The 20,801-nt window shown below is 41.6% G+C and overlaps 2 protein-coding genes and 1 pseudogene across 2 annotated transcripts in view; 2 read left to right on the top strand and 1 right to left on the bottom strand.

Annotated features, from left to right (window-relative positions):
• Positions 1 to 456: 456 nt before the first annotated feature.
• Positions 457 to 7,105, top strand: LOC121646078 (annotated as a pseudogene).
• A 1,067-nt stretch (positions 7,106 to 8,172) lies between these two features.
• Positions 8,173 to 16,047, top strand: LOC121646077 (alpha-2-macroglobulin-like protein 1). Its single transcript, XM_041994959.1, has 4 exons — positions 8,173 to 8,311; positions 8,394 to 8,581; positions 8,680 to 8,892; positions 15,874 to 16,047. The coding sequence occupies exons 1-4, from the start codon at positions 8,173 to 8,175 to the stop codon at positions 16,045 to 16,047; spliced, it is 714 nt and encodes a 237-aa protein (XP_041850893.1).
• Positions 16,048 to 18,085: 2,038 nt separating this feature from the next.
• Positions 18,086 to 20,801, bottom strand: part of LOC121645454 (alpha-2-macroglobulin-like protein 1) — a 36,670-nt gene continuing 33,954 nt past the window's right edge. Inside the window, exons 25-29 of the mRNA XM_041993915.1 lie at positions 20,441 to 20,539; positions 20,274 to 20,364; positions 20,131 to 20,199; positions 19,941 to 20,046; positions 18,086 to 18,163 (exon numbers count right to left, since the gene is read on the bottom strand). Coding sequence (XP_041849849.1) covers positions 18,108 to 18,163; positions 19,941 to 20,046; positions 20,131 to 20,199; positions 20,274 to 20,364; positions 20,441 to 20,539 — 421 coding nt within the window. The 3' untranslated portion in view covers positions 18,086 to 18,107. The remainder of the gene's footprint in view (positions 18,164 to 19,940; positions 20,047 to 20,130; positions 20,200 to 20,273; positions 20,365 to 20,440; positions 20,540 to 20,801) is intronic.

The following is a 20,801-nucleotide window of genomic DNA, read 5'->3' as shown; positions in this document are numbered from 1 at the left end:
TGTTCTTTATTTACTATCTAAATTTTTCAATGCATGGAACAGTATAGGGAGAGTCAGTCAGTCAGTGTGTGTGTGTGGGTGTGTAAACTTGTGTGTTTTAAACAGACAGATTTTTCTCTGGGTCCGCCGAGTACCAGGAATCTGTCTCTGATATTGTGTTGAAATACATACAGAGGGATAGACATACAGAAATCGCTTCGGGCTACTGTAAAGTAACATCACTGTAGAAAAGATGTCTCTTCATTATGAGAAAGCAAATTCCTTGAACACGGGACTCAAAGGAAAGTCGGAATTTGCAGTATTTTCATTTCTCCAAGCTGCCTCTCCTCCATGGTGCTCAGGTTTGTTATATTTAACCAGTTTGAGGTTTCAGTTATTCTATGAATAAATCTGTTAAACGTCCCCTTGTCTTTCTGTAATCCATGTGTAACAGAAGGTCCGACCTAAACCGACGAAATGTGCTGGAGGAAAAGCATTCAGGAGAAACTACTGCCAGACCTGGAGGTTTACCTTTCCCCGAAGGACTTCAGTGCGGTCCACACCGCATGGGACACCTATGTGGACGCACTGGCTGAGCTCCCCGGACCCCTGGTGAGGCTCCGTTCCGCGATGGACCTGGTCACCCAGTTGGAAGCCAGACCAACCCTCCTCCTTGTGTTTCCGGATCTGGCCGAACTGGTAAAGGAGGCTTGGGAGGTTTATATGGAGGCTCAACTGGAGTGTGTGGGTTTGAGAGCACCACCAGCGTCTCCCCCGGCTTCCACGCCAGCGTCTCCCTCGTCGCCTCCAGCTCCCAGGCTCACGTCCCCAGTGTCGCCTCCAGCTCCCAGGCTCACGTCCCCTGTGCCTGTTCCCCGGTCCTGTCTGGCTCTACAGCGTCCGACGCCCCTGCAACGGTCAGTTCCGGCTCCACAGCGTCCGACGCCACAGCCACGATCAGCCCCGGTCCTGCAGCCTCCCATGTCTGCTTCCCAGTCCTGTTCTGCTCTGCAGCCTCCGACGCCTGCTCCCCGGTCAGCCCCGGCTCTACAGTGTCCGACGCCACAGCAACGGTCAGTCCCGGCTCTACAGCGTCCTACACCACAGCCCCGGTCTGCACCAGCCCTGCAGCCTTCTCCGCCTGCTTCCCAGTCCGGTCCGGCTCTACAGTGCCAGACGCCACAGCAACGGTCAGTCCCGGCTCTTCTGCGTCTGACACTACAGCCCCGGTCTGTTCCTGTCTTGCAGCCTCCCGTGCCTGCTCCCCGGTCTTCACCGGATCTCCCACGTCATACACCGATGCCACGGATTGTTCCTGCTCGGTCTCCGACGTCTGCGCCACGGGCTGCACCATTATTACCTCCGACACCAGCGCAACGGTCCTGTCCGGCGCTCACCAGTCCGAGGTCAGCTCAAGTCTCCGAGGAGGTCGACGGATTCGACGCTCCTCTCCCGCCAGTGGGTCCAGTCTCCGAGGGGGTCTCAGAGCGAGACGCTCCTCTCCAGCCCCTGGTTCTGTCCAGCCTGTTAGTCCCTGTCTCTGAGGAGGTAGATGGTTTCTGCGCTCCTCTCCCGCCAGTGGGTCCAGTCTCCGAGGGGGTCTCCAAGTGGGACGCTCCTCTCCAGCCTCTGGGTCTTTCCTGTTTCCCGCTCCTGTCAGTGCGACCTCCCGGTCACCCGCCAGAGACTCAGTTCCTGTCTGTGCGACCTCCCGGTCGCCCACCAGAATTATTATTAACATGTCTCTGTCTTCCAGAGCTTCTGTCTGCACCCCTCCCTGCATTCCAGCTTCAGTCGGCACACCTCCCAGAGCTCCAGTCAGTGCGCCTGCCAGAGATCCAGCTCCAGTCAGCACGCCTGCCAGAGATCCAGCTCCAGTCAGCGCACCTGCCAGAGGTCCTGCTCCAGTCAGCGCACCTGCCAGAGATCCAGCTCCAGTCAGCACGCCTGCCAGAGGTCCTGCTCCAGTCAGCGCACCTGCCAGAGATCCAGCTCCAGTCAGCGCGCCTGCCAGAGGTCCAGCTCCAGTCAGCGCGCCTGCCAGAGATCCAGCTCCAGTCAGCGCGCCTGCCAGAGATCCAGCTCCAGTCAGCGCGCCTGCCAGAGGTCCTGCTCCAGTCAGCGCGCCTGCCAGAGATCCAGCTCCAGCCAGCGCATGCCTCAGGCCATCCGCCTGAGCTCCAGCTCCAGCCGGCGCATGCCTCAGGCCGTCCGCCTGAGATCCCGTCTGCCCGTCCGCCGCCAGAGATCCCGTCTGCCCATCCGCCGCCAGAGATCCCGTCTGCCCGTCCGCCGCCGGGGATCCAGTCTGCTCGTCCGCCGGTGCTCTGGTCCGTGCCTGCTCAGCGTCCGGTGATCCAGCCAACCTGTTCTCCAGAGCTCCGGTCCGAGCATGCCCGTCCGCCAGGGGTTAGCCCCAGGCCTACTCATCCTCCGGGTCCTCCTTCCATGACCCGGCCCTGGTCTGCTCGTCCTCCGGGTCGTCCTCCTTCCATGACCCGGCCCTGGTCTGCTCGTCCTCCGGGTCGTCCTCCTTCCATGACCCGGCCCTGGTCTGCTCGTCCTCCGGGTCGTCCTTCCATGACCCGGCCCTGGTCAGTCCGGCCTCCCAGGTCCCGGACCTGGCCTGCTCATCCTCCGGGGCGTCCTCCAAGGATCCGGTCCAGGTTTTCCCGTCCTCCTGGACGCCCACCGAAGTTTTGGGTATTTTGTCTCCCCCTTGTGGTCGTCCGCCAGGGCTCCAGCTCCTGTCCTCACCGCCCTCCTTTCGTCCTCCCAGGCCGTCTGGAATCCGGCCTTCTGGAGGGGGGGGGTACTGTTACAATCTGTCCTGCCACTACTCCAGCACTCCCCTGTCCTGCCACTCCTCCATTCACTCCACACCTGTTCCTCATCCTCATCAGTAATCTAGTCAACCTGCCACACCTGTCTTCCCTTGTTCCCCAGTCCTTTATATACCCCACCAGTTCAGTCACTCATTGATGGACCTTAATCCACACATCTCAAGGACTCACTCCCGTTCCGTCTCCAGATTCCTCACGTCCCAGTCGGTAATCGTATGTGTATCTGCAATATTCCATTCTATGAATAAATCTGTTAAACGTCCCCTTGTCTTCCTGGAGTCCATGTGTAACACGGTGTGACTTTTAAACAACTACAGACCTCTCTCATATCGGCTGATATTAATAAACACAAATCCGTCCATACAATTGGCAGCCGTGTGATTGGCACAGACTCAATAGCAAGACCAGAGTCCTCGTCTTTAAATACAGGAAGCTTGAAGGGACAGGTCTAAGCTAGTCTCCTGCTGCGAGTTAGATGGTGCCCAGCTTGAGACAGTTGCTGTGTGTCATTGAATGTGTTAATTTTCTGACTTAATTATACCATCTGCCACCATTCACTACACTATGTTGGATTCAGGGGAACCTCCTATTGAAGAACTCTGCTTAAGAACATTGCAGACTGAAGTTTGCTAAAGATCGTGTGAGCAGGCCAGTAGGCTTTTTTGATAAGTAAATAAGACAAAAGTAGGAATTTTTGTTTTAAATGATCTGCACTGTTTGCAGAAAGGAAGACACTGCAAAGTAACCTTGTCCCTTTAATGAAACATGGCGGCGGAAGTTGTATGACAGTTGGGTTTATTTTGTGGTATTTTGGCCAAAATGGTTCACCATCATTTATGAAGCGATAAATGGTGAGTTAAGGAAAATGTCCCTGCATCTGTCTATGAACTGAATATAAAGAGAAAGCAGGTCAGGCAGAAAGACATTACCTTAAGTAGCTCTACAAAAGAACAATTATTGTTTTGAAACTGTCAAGTCAAAGCTCTGACCTTAATCCAGAAGGACCTGAAGCGAGCAGTTAAAAGAAGGAAACTCACCGAAATCCCAAAGCTGAAACTATTCTGTATGGAGGAATAGACTTAAATTGGTCTGCTGTAAGGATACCAGATGAAGGGAGTTGAATTTATTATGAAATAAACAGGAATTCTGCCTGTTTGAGCCCCATTTAGTGTGGAAAAGCAAGGCAAGTTTATTTGTGGAGCACATTTTATGTATAAGATAATTCAAAGTGCTTTACATAAAACATTAAAATCATTAAAGCAGGGTGCAGAAGAATCATTAAAATTACCTTTAAAAAGAAAGAAATAACTTAAAGACAAAAAGTTAAAGTAAAATAAAATCAAATGCCAAAAGGTATAGTGTAAGGAATTTACATTTCCTTTTGATAAAAGGTGGCAAATAGCTTAAGTAAAAAGAATTGTGGATATGACTACCAATCATGTTCTATACCTGTCTGAATTAAAGCATGTTTGTTTTTGTTTTTTTTTGTTTTTTTTTTATGTTTAATGTTTTGTTTTTTTCATCCTAGGCGAAGTGTTTGACTACCTCGTGGCTCATGGCAGAATGAAGGAGAAAGAGGCCAGAGCCAAGTTCAGGCAGGTCAGTAGCACGCCATACGTAACTTGTAAGAGTGGTTAACCTTTAACAGTTATTGGCTTCACTGAGAGTGTACTAAGAGACAAAGAGGACCGCTAAACTCCTATTGGTTATCTTAAGTTAAAGTTTGAGCATGTTAGCATGATTTATTGTTTATGTCTACTGTTTGCTTACAACTTGGCTCCTAAATTTGATGCAGAAATGCAGTCATTTTTATCATAATGGTATGAGATTGTCATTAAAGGTGGACATATAAATATGGGAGAGGAGCTCGCAGTTTAGCTGCTATTCATATCTAAGAACACTTAATTCAGTCATCTCTTTTTGAGGTTGTTTTGTCTTCTTCTCCCCTCAGATTGTCTCAGCGGTGCACTACTGTCATCAGAAGAACATTGTTCACAGAGACTTGAAGGTGAATCTTTATAAAGCTACAAAGTTTTGCTACAGATTTTAATATTCAATACACCTGGAAGAAAATCGACCACTTCCTCTGTAACAATATTGAAAGTTATTTCTAAATGTAAATTGATCAAATAGAAGCTGCAGTCTTGTTATTAATCGACTTTTCACTAAAAGGAAAAAACCCATAAGGTTGCATGCTGTAGCTCTTCTTACCCGTGCTCTTTTGCTCTGCAGGCGGAAAACTTGCTATTAGATGCTGATTCCAACATTAAAATAGCAGACTTTGGCTTCAGTAACGAGTTCACTGAAGGCAGTAAACTGGACACATTTTGCGGCTCACCGCCCTACGCTGCCCCAGAACTCTTCCAGGGAAAGAAGTACGACGGTCCAGAGGTGGACATCTGGAGCTTGGGTGTCATCCTATATACACTGGTCAGCGGGTCCCTGCCCTTTGAGTAGGTGACATGATGGCTCTGTATCACAATGCATTACATCCATTTTTACTGTTATAGTATTACATCTCAGATAACTCAACAAAAATAAGCAAATTTATGATTATTGTTTTTTTAAATTTGCTATCTCTGTTGTTTATATCTCATTTTGGTTGTCTGAATATGTGTTCTCAGGAGCTGCGGGAGCGGGTTTTGAGGGGGAATACAGAGTGCCCTTCTACATGTCTAAAGACTGCGAGGGAATCCTGCGCCGCTTCCTGGTCCTCAACCCTGCTAAGCGTTGCTCTCTCGAGGTAAGGAGAAAACTTTATTACACATTCAGTTTGATAAATGCAGAGTGCATACGCAATGTAGATTACTTCCACTATGGTTACATAGCAGCATTTAAATATCAGGCTTTGTGGTGCTGCCTTACAGACATTGACTTATTTGCTCTTATGTTTAACATACAAAATATTTGTTTGCAAATGAATAAAAAATTAACAAAGATACCAAATGAAGTAAACGAATCATTACCTATAGTAACATATAAAATACTCTCCATATCTTATATCAGGATTTTTTTTACTTTAAAATCCTATTATTGCGAGTTATTGCTATTGTCTGACATTCCTTCTTATCATCAGCAAATAATGCAAGATAAGTGGATAAACATCGGCTATGACGGGGATGAGTTGAAACCCCACATAGAGCCTGTGGGGGACTTGAACGATACCAGCCGAATTGGTGAGAATGCCTTTTTTTATGATAGCAAAATAATTAGCTGTCAACACTGTTGTTGAAGTTACATGCTCAGAAAATTAACTAAATATTTTCATGTCTGCAAATTCTGCACCTTTTGTGGGTGTTTCTATTTTGTTGTTGCTTCATTATTATTGGTAGTAGTATTTGTATACTTTATAAATCCCAGCTGGGAAATTCCAAATTTCAAATAATTGCACCATTTTAATTGTCTCAATGAAAGCAGGAGTTCTGTGAATACATGCTAATAAAGAGAGGTTCGGTGTGGGTAGACTTGTTTTTGTAAAGACAGTGGTGGCATTTCAAAAAACAAAAACATACGCTGACACAGGTGCTTAGTGTTCTGCTGTTGATCAAAAGAAAATCAATCAATAAATAAATAGCCATTAAATTAAACCTTTCACAATCGTACAGATGTCCAGACTTTATTTGCAACTCTTAACTGCCGAACACATTGAGGAGGATATGTCTCTAACTTAATGTGTCTTTACTTAGATGTGATGATTGGGATGGGATTCAACAAAGAGAATATTAGAGATTCTCTGGTCAGTCAGAAGTACAATGAGATCACTGCCACATATTTGCTGCTGGGACGCAAGAATGAGGTGGGTACATCAACTTGTCTGTGTGTTATTTGTTTATTTTTTCTTTTGTAATTAAGTAAATAAATTGTATTTGTAAACCACTCGAACAAGAACTCCTGTAGTGCATGTATGTCAGATTCTGGATGGAGATGATGTGATGTCAACAATTCCTCAAGCTGAAACAGGTTTTTGGTGTCGTAGTCATAACTGCTCATGTTTTACTGAATATGTGGATAGAATTAAATTAGCTAAGGGCTGATATATGAACTAGCCTTAACCAGTGGTTCGTTGCTTTATGTACCCAGAAAGACAACCAGATCATTGTTGTGTCTAGTCATATTGTAATTTTGTACCTTTGATTTGTGTGTTTGTTTCTCAGACCGAGGGCACTGACGCTTGGTCAGGCAGCAGTCTAAGTCTGGCTCGTGTTCGCCCCAGTGCCATTTCTAATGGAACAAGCAAACACTCAACGTCCTCTTCGTCCTCCGGTGCACCATCTCAGCACTGAATAAGCTGCGTAAGATGATATTGTGTGATGAAATTGGGATTTTGTAATTAAACAAAGGACTATTACAGAGAGGGAAAAAATAAAATAAAAATAGCACTGCCTCAAGCACTACAACACCTGGGTCCAACAGGATTACAGCAGTCTGACCACCACTTAATGACGATGCCCTGTTTGAATACTTGTTTGTGTTGTTCTTATTCTCACATGTGTGTCACTTTGGAGAAAAACATCTGCTAAATGACTGTAGAATAGAATAGAATAGAATAGAATTATGGTCTAGAACATGGTAGAGATTATGCAGAACATCATATAGAAATGTATTACATGCTGCATTTACTGACCCTTGGACACTGACATTAATCCAGGTGAAGGTCAGTTAACATTAAATATTTGTAGCACTGGCTCTTTCTGTTGATACAATACAAAAAAAAGAAAAAAAAGGACAAATTTCAGGCATATTTGCAAATTGTGAATAATCATGCTTAATTAATTTGCTAGTTGTGATTAATCTGATTAAAATTTTTAATGATTTGAGAGCCCCAATATTTACATTTTATTAATGAGTAAATTAAGATTTCAAAATAAAAATAAATAATGATTTTTTTCCCCATTTTTTCTTGGATTGCATTTTAGAGGTTAAAACTCAATATCTGCACAAAACATTTCCACATTTACTTCCTACCGATTGACATCATTTCTTTAGCACGTCATCCTCTAAAGAAGGGGTAGCCAACGTCGGTCCTCGAGGGCACCAATCCGGCAGGTTTTCCACATTTCCGTGCTCCAACACACCTGACTTAAACTAACAAGTCATTGTGGAGATCCTTATAGGCTGTTGGATCCATTTAATTTGATCAAAAAGAATAACTTGAAATGACAATTTCCTGATTAATTTTCCTTTTCATTTATCGCCTGCCCCCATCCCCCTCCAAGCTGCATGCATTGTGAATTTGCAGCTGAGTGTAATAGCTTTTTATTTCCCCTGCCCCTGTGGCTGTGAACTTGGTGGACGCAGTGATTGAATAATTATTTTATCTGCTAAGGATGCTGTGGTGAATAAGAGCCTGATGTGCCTCAAAGAATCCATCAGTGGCCTCAGTAACACCTACACTTCAGCTCTGCTGGCGTACGTCTTCACACTGGCAGGAGACATGGAGACCCGTGCTCACCTTCTGAAGCACCTTGACACAGTGGCTATAAAAGAAGGTTGGTGAATATCCCGGAAGAAATCATTCAGGCTCCATTACTATGACTAAATTACATTTGGTTCTTTATGAATGGTTTTCAGGAGATTCCATCCACTGGTCTCAGAAAGCAACAGAAACATCTGACTCTTTGTCAGTGGAAATCAGTTCTTATGTACTGATGGCCAAACTCAGTGCCCCCTTCTCTGCTGAGGACCTGGGCTACATATCAAGCATTGTTAGGTGGCTGACTGGGCAGCAGAATCATTACGGAGGCTTCGCCTCCACTCAGGTACTGCAAGGCTTCAAATCTGTTGAATCTGTTCTCTGTGGGACTGAGAACACAGCAGTGTGACTCCATGTCAGTGATTTCATAACTGTGTGTTTTAGGACACGGTGGTGGCTCTTCAGGCTCTGGCTCTTTACTCCACTGTGGTGTTCAGTCCAGAGGGTTCGAGCATGGTGACTGTTTGGTCTCCTAGTGGTCAGCTGACATTTGATTGGAATCCAGTCAACAAACTTCTCTACCAGGAGGTGATGCTGCAGGACGTAAGAGGAAAGTTCAGCCTGGAGGTGAAGGGCTCTGCATGTGCTTCAGTACAGGTCAGTGAACACTGAGGCGCATATTGGTTTTTTTTTGTGCACATGCATTTATCCAATCTACCTCATACTGAAGACAGTTTCAGACATCTGACAAATTTTTGTTTATTTTTATCACTTATGAATACACGTATTTATGTGTAATACATAGCAGAGCTTCTTCCCATAATCCAAAGACATGCATGTTAGATTTATTGGTTACTCTCTGTGTTGGCCCTGCGATGGGCTGGTGACCTGTCCAGGATGTACCCTGCCTTTCACCTGCTAAATGCTGGGTTAGGCTCCAGCTTCCCCGCAACCCTTAATGGACGAAGCGGTATAGATGATGGATGGATAGGAAAACAAATCCTTAATAATCCAAATAAAACCTGTAATACTCATTATTCAAAACAACTTAGCAAGAAATTGGCTAAATTACCTGAAGTTGTGTGTGTCTGTGTGTGTGAATTAAAAGCTTTAAATAAAATCTAATAGATCCAAATGCACAAAAAGTAACTCTGTCATGATTCATTTCTGTGAGTGCATGCACTTCATAATGTCCCCTTACTGTAAGGTCAACAGTTCTGAATTGACCCTGATTTCCAGGGAATATGGCCATATTGTTATCATCGGTGATGTAGACGCTGGAGTTTTGCACCTTTGAAAAAGTAGAGCGAGAGGTTCATGCAAAATGTATGCTAGGTTACGTTTTGTGGTTAAAACTGGAGTACAATTTCACAGAAAAGGTCCTTTGTGAAAATATATACCTGGAAAATCCTGCATATTTTTTCGGTAGTCATGTCCTCCTCCTTTAGGGTAACACGCTTCGCTCCCCGAAACAACACATAACTCTCCATTACCTCCATGGTTGACTGGGCTGATGGCTCCTGGCTGCTAGTCAGATCGATAGGTTGTTTTGGCTAGCAATGTTTGCTAACGTACATTTCAAAGCTTCCGGGGCACCTAAACCCGACAAATTAAATTTTAAAATCAAATCCAGTCCTGTGGCCCGGTTTTTCATTTCGTATTTTTGATCAGAGTCTAAAATTTAAATATTAAAAACTATGCAATATTTCGTTTTTTGTGTTAGATTTAAAAACGAAAAACAAAATAATCCATAATGTTTTCATTTTTTTATTTTTGCTTGACAATTGAAAATAGAAAGAACGAATGATACACGGATTTGCTTTTAATGTGTTGTTTTTAATTTGTTGTGTTTTTTAATTTGTTGCTGTGTTTTTAATTTGTTGTTTTTAATTTGTTGTTGTGTTTTTAATTTGTTGGGTTTTTTAATTTGTTGTTGTGTTTTTAATTTGTTGTGTTTTTAATTTGTTGTTTTTATTTTGTTGTTGTGTTTTTAATTTGTTGCTGTGTTTTTAATTTGTTGTTTTTAATTTGTTGGGTTTTTTAATTTGTTGCTGTGTTTTTAATTTGTTGTTTTTTTAATTTGTTTGGTTTTTTAATTTGTTGTCATGATTTGCACAACGTTAATTACAGTATGCCCACCAAGAGCAGAAAGCCAGGAAACTACACATAAATTACACAACCTATAATTATTATCATAATGCCTGTAAAAGAAGCCAGGAAGGCCCATACTGATTCCTCCATGTCTTTATAGTCTATGCCTGAATATGCCTTGGTTTTTAAATGTAAAACCATGAGGTTGATTAATTCCCGTTGCACTCGGTCATTTTCAAGCAAGTAGAATTTAAAATTTTCCAGGTTGCCATACCTTTTTTTTAGAATTTTTACGATACCTTCGTAAACATACTGGAACGTTCTCACGTCTGCTTCGAACATTTCATCGATTTCAGTTAGCGTTCTTATTATGATTTTGTGCGCCAATACCAGTTGCTCTTCTTCCATTGGTTTTGTCAAATAACCACAACTTTCCAGAATTTTTGTAGTGAGGCCAGCAACGAACAAACGGACCTCAGGGAAGTGACTTTGCCCCGTACAGTGGAGGTGGTACTCTTGTCCCACGTAGTCAAACTGCGGCGTTGACTTCATTAAAAAATGGAGTGTTCTTAGATGTTTCTGTATATCTACTCTGAACAAACGGAACATTTTGAATGAAATTGTAAAGTCCCGAAAGTATGTATAAAAAACACGGGACACGTCACAAAGGAGTAAACGTTTCTTTTGATCGAATATGTTGCCATGACTTCTTTTGACGTCATGGCAACACACGTTTGGGTTGGTGACAGACGCACGCTATCTTGGTTAATAATTTTGAGTTAGATATTGAAATGTACAAAGTGCCCCGTTTTTGTTATTTATTTTGTACATTTGCAATAAAAGTTTGGTGTCAGCTGCTAACGTTTGCATTATATAAAGCAATATATAGCCTCTCATCTTGATGTTTGCCTAATACAAATTACTCTCGGAGGAGCAGAAATATTAAAAGCTGCTCCAGTAACGTGGTATATTTAATGATCATGTGTAAATTCATTCATACATTAAAACGAAATACTAATCTGGTAATCTTGGGAAGAAAATGTTATTTCCATATAATGACAAAGATTTTAATTAGGATACATAAGAGGACAATTAACAAATAAAGTTAATATGCTTGTCCTTATTGCTGCTGAAGAAACCTTTGGCTAAAAACATTCTGGTGTTATGCAGATTATATCAAGTGTTGTCCATTATGTTCAGCAGTGTGTGCAACTTTCTTCTTTGCACAGTCAGCTCTATGGGTTGTAGGACCACAGCACAGAGCCAGCTCTCCAGCTTGTTCAAGTGTGTTTGAATAACTATCTGTGATGCTGCTGCCCCAACAAATAGTTACAATGGAAATTGGACTCTCCACAGCAGACTTATTGAGTATATGCAGTATCTTAACATCCAAACTAACTTCTGACCATTAAGTGCACCACTCATTAAAAAAACAAAAAGATTCTAACCTGAGCCCAAAAATCTGAATCTTCACATGCTGAATTTTCCATTTTTTAAATTGTTCAGAGCAGCTTAAATATCTTCACTGCAGTAAGAGTCTTACATCTCTACATGTAATCAAAGATACTAATTTAAACCCCTATAATTTAAATAAGTTTTCCCTCTGTGTTTTTCTCCTTTTTTCTTAGACTTATTGAAATGCATTATGTCATTTTTGCCACTGACACTGAACCTATTTTTAACTTAAAGCTTGAAAGTAAATTTATAAATACATAAATACAATGCAATAATAAGTTATGCAGACATAACATCATTCTAAATGTCTTAGCTCAAAAACCGAGAGGAATTTTCTCAACTACAACTAAACATCTGCTGATTAGACTGATTAAAAAAAAGCCTATTTTCCCCACCAGGGTGCACTGTAATCCTATTTGTCAAACTTTGTGCATCACTGCAAGCTCATCATGAAAGCTGTTAAAGCCACTGCTCTCTTATGGTCTTAGTAGTAGTGATACATTGGATAGTGTCATTTTCTTCATCTTCTTCTTCTTTTTTCAGTAATAGTATAATTGTTAACTCAAGAAATTAAATTAAGTGTTATTAACTTTTCCACCGAAGCAGGGATGTAAAACTTTGGTAACAACAATGCTGATTTGGTTTAAAATCAAAAGGATTCTTGATTTGGAGGATGGAATATCAAAACAGATCAAATAATCCAAATGTCCAACACCAACCTCTGCCTACTGATATTTTATGCATCTGAAACACAACTCACCAAGGCTGGTTTCAGTGTAGACTAACAGTGGATGCGTCAAGTTCAGCTGTCTTGGTGTCCATTGGTTGCTTTCCTAGATAAGACAATGGATGAATGGATGTCCTCAGTAAAAAAAAAAAACCCTTGACTGGATGAGTTTATCAGTTTTAATCTTAGTGTCTCCAAAAACTATTGATCCTGTAAGAACTTATGTGCTCCTCAAACAGAACATTGTGCTTTTCCTGTCATAGAAAAGAAAGTAAGCAAACCAACTAAACAAGAACAAAAACAATATGTTAATGCCTGAAAATGGCTTGGATATTACTACACTTTTGTCATAATTTAGTGAACACGGATCTATGAAAATGCTAATCTGAACCCACCCATATTAACTTCACACCTTCCTTGGTTTAAAATACATATATATATATATATATATATATATATATATATTTCATTGTATTGTAACCAAGATTTAAAAAACAACTTTTCTTATCTCTTCTCCTACTACTCTATCAATCTTTAGAATCTTTACATGTCCAAGCAAAAACAAAACAAAGATATGTCTGATGTGACCCCTCCAAAGCCCAAAGACACTTATAAAGTCAGATTCTTTGTCATGTGTCAATCAGATGTGGCGACCTGACTACCCGACATCTTCATCTACTTGTAAGCAAAACAAAACTGCATTTTAAAGCCTCAAAATCATTTACTAAGCACATCACCTACACTATAAGACTATAAACTGTCTTAGTTTCAACATTTCTGAACATGCATGATAAAGTAAATTCACTTCATAATCAGTGTTATCGTCTTGTCATGATGCAGGAAAGGGAACGGACCCAGGAAGTAGACAGAACCACCGTTAATGCAAAAAATAAATAAATAAATAAATAATAATAATAATAATAATAATAATTATGTATATATATATATACATATGGACATGGACAAAATTTTTGGTACCCTTCGGTTAATGAAAGAAAAACTCGCAATGTTCACAAAAAAAACTTGATTCTGACAAAAATAATAATAAATAAAAATGTGTCCACTAATTAGCATCACAGGTGTCTACAATCTTGTAACCAGTCAGTGGGCCTATATATAGGCTACAGGTAGTCACTGTGCTGTTTGGTGACATGGTGCGTACCACACTCAACATGGACCAGAGGAAGCAAAGGAAAGAGTTGTCTCAGGAGATTAGAAAGAAAATTATAGACGAGCATGTTAAAGGTAAAGGCTATAAGACCATCTCCAAGCAGCTTGATGTTCCTGTGACTACAGTTGCACATATTATTCAGAAATGTAAGATCCATGGGACTGTAGCCAACCTCCCTGGACGTGGCCGCAGGAGGAAAATTGATGACAAATCAAAGAGACGGATAATACGAATGGTAACAAAAGAGCCCAGAAAAACTTCTAAAGAGATTAAAGGTGAACTTCAAGCTCAAGGAACATCAGTGTCAGATTGCACCATCCGTCGTTGTTTGAGTCAAAGTGGACTAAATGGGAGACGACCAAGGAGGAACCATTGTTGAAAACAAATCATAAAAAAGCCAAACTACATGTGGACAAGCCACAAAGCTTCTGGGAGAATGTCCTATGGACAGATGAGACAAAAATGGAACTTTTTGCCAAGACACATCAGCTCTATGTTTACAGATGGAAAAATGAAGCATATGAAGAAAGAACACCGTCCCTGTGGAACATGAAGGAGGCTCTGTTATGTTCTGGGCTGCTTTGCTGCATCTGGCACAGGGTGTCTTGAATCTGTGCAGGTACAATGAAATCTCAAGACTATCAAGGGATTCTAGAGGGAAATGTGCTGGCCAGTGTCAGAAAGCTTGTTTTTAGTCGCAGGTCATGGGTCTTGCAACAGAACAATGACCCAAAACACAGCTAAAAACACCAAGAATGGCTAAGAGGAAAACATGGACTATTCTAAAGTGGCTTCTATGAGCCCTGAACTAAATCCTATTGAGCATCTTTGGAAGGAGCTGAAACATGTCGTCTGGAAAAGGCTCCCTTCAAACCTGAAACAACTGGAGCAGTTTGCTTATGAGGAGTGGATCAAAATACCTGCTGAGAGGTGCAGAAGTCTCACTAACAGTTACAGGAATCGTTTGATTGCAGTGGTTGCCTCAAAAGGTCATGCAACAAAATATTAAGTTAAGGATACCATCATTTTTGTCCAGGCCTGTTTCATGAGTTTATTTTTTAAAATAATTCATTTGAAGCATGGTTGAAAAGCAATGTCTGACTTTCATCGGTTAAATTTCTTAGAATTACTTTTGTCAGATTCAAGTTATTTCTGAGTTTTCTGAGTTCATTTTGGAATGAATAATTTCAGCTTATAACCATCTGAGAAAATTTACTAGACTATAATGAAAAGACATAGAAGTCCCAATAACATTTCATCCCTATGAAACCATTTTAATCATTATTGCAAGTTGAATTGAATGCCACTGATGTGGCTGATGCAGGTGATGTGGCCACATCTAGCATTCCAGGCACCAGCGAAACACAGACCACTGAGACCACGAAATCTCAGCCTGAAACAAGTAAGTTCCTTGAATACTATCTATTAAACCACAATAAAAACCTCAGTGACTTGTTTTCTCATCAACCGAAGTTGACACTCTTCATTAATTGTTCTGAAACACTGCTGGTCTATTATGCTCTATCGGCTGGTCTATATGAGATGTAGTATAGTAATGCTTAGTGTATAATCCTGAATCCCTTCAGGCATGACTCCTAGTTAGAAGTGCATGGAAAGGACATAATTAAATCATAGTCATGGGAACATGATAGATGTTTGTGTTTTATATGAAAAATGTATCTAACATTTAACCACTACTTCAGAAAACTGCAATTGCTGCAGAATGTTATGAAGTAAAATGAAATAAGATTTCTTCTCATCCCTTCAACACTTAATTGTGTTTTTATGTCCATATTATTGATAAAGATTCAGAGGATTTGTGACCCACAATCATTAGGGCAAATACTGAAGAACAGAGGGAGGCCCAGCCCAGAGTGTGGCTCCCTCTAGGGAAGCGTGAGACAGGCAGGGAACAGCTCTCTACGAGCCAGAATGAGGAAGATGAGCAACTAATTTACTCGGACCTGGCACCAGTGGCTTTCAACTGTTTACATCAGATCTCAAAATTCTGTAGCTCAATTTCTGTGCGGCTCTCTGGAACTTTGACTTTCGGATTGTTTTAAAGGCTTGGAATTGAATTCTGGACCCTGTTTACTTCCCTCTTGGAGGATTGGGAAGATATTCCGGACCTCTTGGAGTTCTCTGCCTGAATCATATTAACCTGACACAATTAACCCTTCAGTCCATCTTTCAGTGCCTCTGGTTCAGCTGTGCTCGCAGCCTCCTGGTGGAGATTCTAGATCTGGATCACTTCACTCCTGCCGCTACGTCAGTAATATACCTGAAACATTGCCCTACAGTTACTCAGTTCTCTCCTCTGTTCTCCCACATCCACAGACGAGCCAACTGCCAGATTCAACAACCCTGAGACACCTTCTTATGTACAATAAAATCTTATTCATCCGATCCTGAGGTCTCTGACATTTTGTGGGTCCAATCTGCTGAACCGTGATAGACACAGGAAATCCTTCTTACCTTCAAACTGTAAAACTCCTCCATAGAGCAACAACATCCACTGTTATACATTTACATTTTGCAGTACATTTACATGTTTACTGTTTATCATATTGATAATACTGTACATATTACTCACTGGCAGGATTTATCCTGTATCTGTTTATATAGATATTGTAACTAATTTGGAATTTTATGGATTATTTTAATTGTGATTTTTTTTATCTATATCTTATCTTTTCTTTATTTGGTATGGAGTGACTGTGCACACAATTTCCTCCGGGATTAATAAAGGATTCTGATGTTGTTAGGAGTTGATGTATTTATTCATACAAGTCAAAGTGTCATAAGAATATAATGTGCTTAAACTGATAAATTCAGAATAGCAGACACATGTATAGACAGATCATTTAACATGCCACATGCATGGGAATAAATTCAGACTAACAAGTCAGAGGGTCTGTGGTGTTCTCCCAAAAATGTAAAACTATATGTTCCAGAAGAAGACAAACATAATACACATAGCATGTTTAATTACCATAAAGATCTAATCAAATCAAAGAATAGATTCAGCAAGGCATATGACAAGAGGACCCATGTGAAACGATAATGGCCGATGCATCGTGACTGTAAAGAGACACACATAACCAAAATGTAGCACAAAAGAAGCAGAGATGAAAAGTTACTAAAACTGAGCCACAAAGAAACCACAAAGAGACATAAAGCAATCACAATTAGACACAAGACAGAAAAAAATGTGCAGACAATGACCAATATCACACACATTACAACCATGAAGAATGTACAACCTCAATCTAAGATTCTGGGCCAGTGGGACTTTGTAACGTCTCCCTGATGGTAGCAGCTGAAAGGAGGTGTAAAGTGGGTGGAGGGGTCCTCTGTGATCATGGTGGCTTTCCTGGCCACAGAGCGGCTGTACAGTTTAGACAGAGCTGTTTGGGATGACTTGATTATTTTACTGGCTATTTTACTGACTGATTGCACGGTTGAGTTTTGTTTTGAGTTTGATAGTGAGGTGGCTGAACCAGGAGGTAATATTTAAGGTGAGTACAGACTCAATCAGTGATTTGTACACCACAGTTAAAATGTCTTTACTGACACAGAAAGCCCAAAGTTTCCTGAGCAAATGGAGACGCTGCTGGGCTTTTTCGTAGGCTGTATCAGCGTGCTGTCTGAAGGACATGCGTCAATTTCAGTTCCTAGATATTTAAAAACTGTAACCTGCTCCACCTGTTGGCCATGGATGCTGATGGGTGTAAACAGAGGTGGAGAGCTGTCTCTGCGCCCACGGCACAGCTCCTTGGTCTTGACAATACTGAGCTCCAGGTACATGTCAGAGAAGGTTTGGACCAAACTGCTGACTGTCTGCTGATACTTGAACAGAGCCTGGGTGTCGGTCAGGTGGGCCACCAGGGCCATGTCATCCACGCACTTAAAAAGTTGTGTTCCTTCTCTGCTGCAGGTGATGTTGGTGTCGGCAGAAAAGAGGACAGGAGGCAAAACGCAGCCCTGAGGCAGTCCTGTGTTAAAAACTAGTGTTAGAGATTCAAAACCATTAAAAAGAACCTGTTGACGCCTGTCCTTTAAAAAATCCATAAGATGTGGGGTGGACCTGCAGGTCAGAGAGGAAGTGCAAGGCCTTTATAGCAGGCAGCCACTCTCCCATCTTCCTGGTACTGCATACCGCCAGTGAATGTTTTAGTGGTACACAGTACCAGCCTGAACCGGCTTACTTTCCCCCCGATGCTAGTCATATTCATACATATGATGTTACACCAAATAATAATTTTTACAAACCGTTTGAAACTTTTTTCAGTTTAAAATATGTTATTTTATTAGCAAGTTTGCACTTGTACTGTACAGAATCAGTTCCACCAATGAATCATCTAATATATCTCAAATTTCTGATAGTGAAAAAGAACTAGAACTATTTCAGTGTGTTGCTCAGTCCCATCACAGACTACTGCCTGCTGCACAAGGGTAGATGTATTCAATCTCAGCCTGATCACCTAAAAGGAAGAAGAAAAACAGAAATTATAAGGAAAAACAACATGTGAAACCTTAAACAGTTGAATGTATTTTGTAGTTTTTATAGATAGTAACAATAGTTAAAGTCATCACAATGTAGAATGTCCAGAGTAAAAGTTGCTGGCATTGCCACCCAATGAACAGATTAAATGATCTCATATTCAGGTTTTGATTATAAATGTGTGATATTTTTCTTAAATTTCTCTTTAAAAATGTTGAATCCTTCAATGCAATTTGTTATTCGTCATAAGCATCCAAATTTAAAAAATGATATATAGATAAGCCATTATCACAGTACACTTCAATATGGGGTAATCATCTTTTTATACATCTTTAGATGGATAGGGGGTTTAAAATATGGGCAATAAAGGAATAATCAAAATAGAACACCTTTTTATTTATTTTGCATGGCAATATCTTCCACTACCAGACCTGACTCACCATGTGGTGATCTGTTCATAGCCCTAACCCAAAAGTCCAAGACTTAAGGCCCATTTGTGCTCCCTCATGTATGTGAATAGGTATGTCCATTTAAAACGTTTTTATACATCGCGCCATATTTCCATGCGTCTTTTACGTTGCCATATTTGTTAAGTCAGTTCATCCACTAGTGGGCAGTGCTGAGTTCAGAGTTCACTTCCGTGTTCTGACACCAGTTTCACACAGTGGCTAGTGGTGGTAATCCACCACTATATGTTGCAATCACCCAACACGCCCATCATACTCACAAAGCCTTTCTTCAAAAGCTCCCACCGTCTCTACATTTCTACATATACTGCTCAACACTGCCCTCACAGTTTCTGATGGCATTGCTCCATTTGCTGCGTCCAGTGAAGGATCTGCAAGGCCTCCAAAAATGGACCAAATTTATGCACTTAAACAACGCAGGAGACGGACAAAAGTGTCCATCCATCTGTGTATCCGTCTTCTGCATCGAGCATAAATGGGCGTTTACAGGTCCAGAACTGCTGATACAGCCAGAAATTGGTCACAAACCTTGGATCAAAGATACCTGGCAGCACCAGGTGCACTGTTGACCACCTCAAGTTGTAACATGGTGTCCATAATTTACAATCCTAGATAGCATACAACACCCCACCAAGTCACTACCCAGAACCTCCAAGAAGCCCAGATACTGAACAATGATTGAATACTGGTAAATACTATACACAACCCTTCTCAGAAAAGTGAAGTTTAAATTTGATAGTAAAATTGCAGCAGTGCATTACTTAAGTGCACTGTGTGAAAAGTTTTTTATTTTTTATTCTTTTATCTTGGAGGAAAGCCTCAAAAACTTGACCACATTCCTTCAGCTATTTCAGTATCATTTGAAAATGTCCAAAATACTAAAAGATACAAATTCTCATGATATTTTTTATTATTTTTCTGTACCACTTTTTAAAATTCAGGGTCACAGGGGGCTGAAGCCTATCCCAGCAACTAGCAGGTGAGAGGCAGGTTACAGCAGTCTATTGCAGGACCAACACAAACAACCAACAAACATTCACTCCTAGGGAGAGTTTAGGGTGAGTAATTAACCTTACATATATATCTTTAGATGGTGGGAAGAAGCTGGATTACCCAGAGAGAACCCATGCATACACAGGGAGAACCAGAGACTTTCTTGCTGTTAGGCTGTGGTGCTCACCACCTCACCACCTCAGCTCTATTATTATTTTGTGTGATTAAAAAGCTCCACAAAGGCCTAAAGTGTGTCTGTGTGTCCTGTTCTCTTTGTAAAGGAATTCAAGCTTTTACTTGGCTGGTAATAGTCATAGATCTTGACCACGGCTGGCTTCAGGTTCTGCACTGGGAGTTCCTGTACCAGTTCTAAACTGTGGTTGAAGGCTGTTCCAGTCGTTAACTGTTGGTAGAAGAACAGGCGACACCGTCAGCTACAAATATGGAGATCATCATCTACACTTTTGCTGCTGTGAATTCCTCTCACCTCCTGTAAATACACCAGAACATGATCCTCCTTTTGTTCCACACGATCCACCAACTGAGCACTTTTAAGCTGCAAGAACAACATTCAGTTGGCTTTCAGTCAATATTACTATGACAACAAGCGTTACAATTGACATGACCTACTTGCTTCAGAGACTCTGGGTCTGGAACAAATCCAGACAAACTTTTGATGTCCAAGATCACCATGTTTGTACTGCTCTCCTTTCCACTGTATCTGTTAGTGCAAACATAGGATCACTGTCCAGAATTACAGTTTTATCACAGGAACAGGAATCTTTCTGATTACATACAGAGACTGAAGCTTCAGAGTGAGTCTGGGTCTGTGAGACTTGCTGGTACAGTCGGCCTCTGGTTCCCCCTTCACACTCAGAGTGGTGATATCAGGGGTGTTACGGCCCCTGGCCTTTTGGATTGGCCTCCGGCCTGTCACTCCAGACATGGATATGCAAATGCTGCTGGGCCAGTGCTGCCTCGGGATTGGCTGTGGACCAGAAGCTGCAGTCCCTCCCCTCCGCCTCACCGATTGGTCGCTACCGCTCCCACTCATCCCAGCTGGAAATCATTGAGTGATGCCTCTCCCTTAAATAGGAGGACCTGTCATTATTCAGGCAGCTGTGTCACTAGGACACAGTTCGCCTTGTGTTGGGTTCT

This window comes from Melanotaenia boesemani, chromosome 9, assembly GCF_017639745.1.
Source record: "Melanotaenia boesemani isolate fMelBoe1 chromosome 9, fMelBoe1.pri, whole genome shotgun sequence".
NCBI lineage: Eukaryota > Metazoa > Chordata > Actinopteri > Atheriniformes > Melanotaeniidae > Melanotaenia > Melanotaenia boesemani.
Note: the sequence above shows the minus strand (reverse complement) of the source record. Positions and strands in the feature narration are given on the sequence as shown.

Coding starts and splice junctions, on each gene's coding strand:
- LOC121646077 (XM_041994959.1), top strand. CDS start 8,173: ATGTGCCTCAAAGAATCCATCAGTGGCCTCAGTAACACCTACACTTCA. Junction 8,582..8,679: donor GAGGCTTCGCCTCCACTCAG/GTACTGCAAGGC, acceptor TGTGTGTTTTAG/GACACGGTGGTGGCTCTTCA. Junction 8,893..15,873: donor CTGCATGTGCTTCAGTACAG/GTCAGTGAACAC, acceptor TCCATCTTTCAG/TGCCTCTGGTTCAGCTGTGC.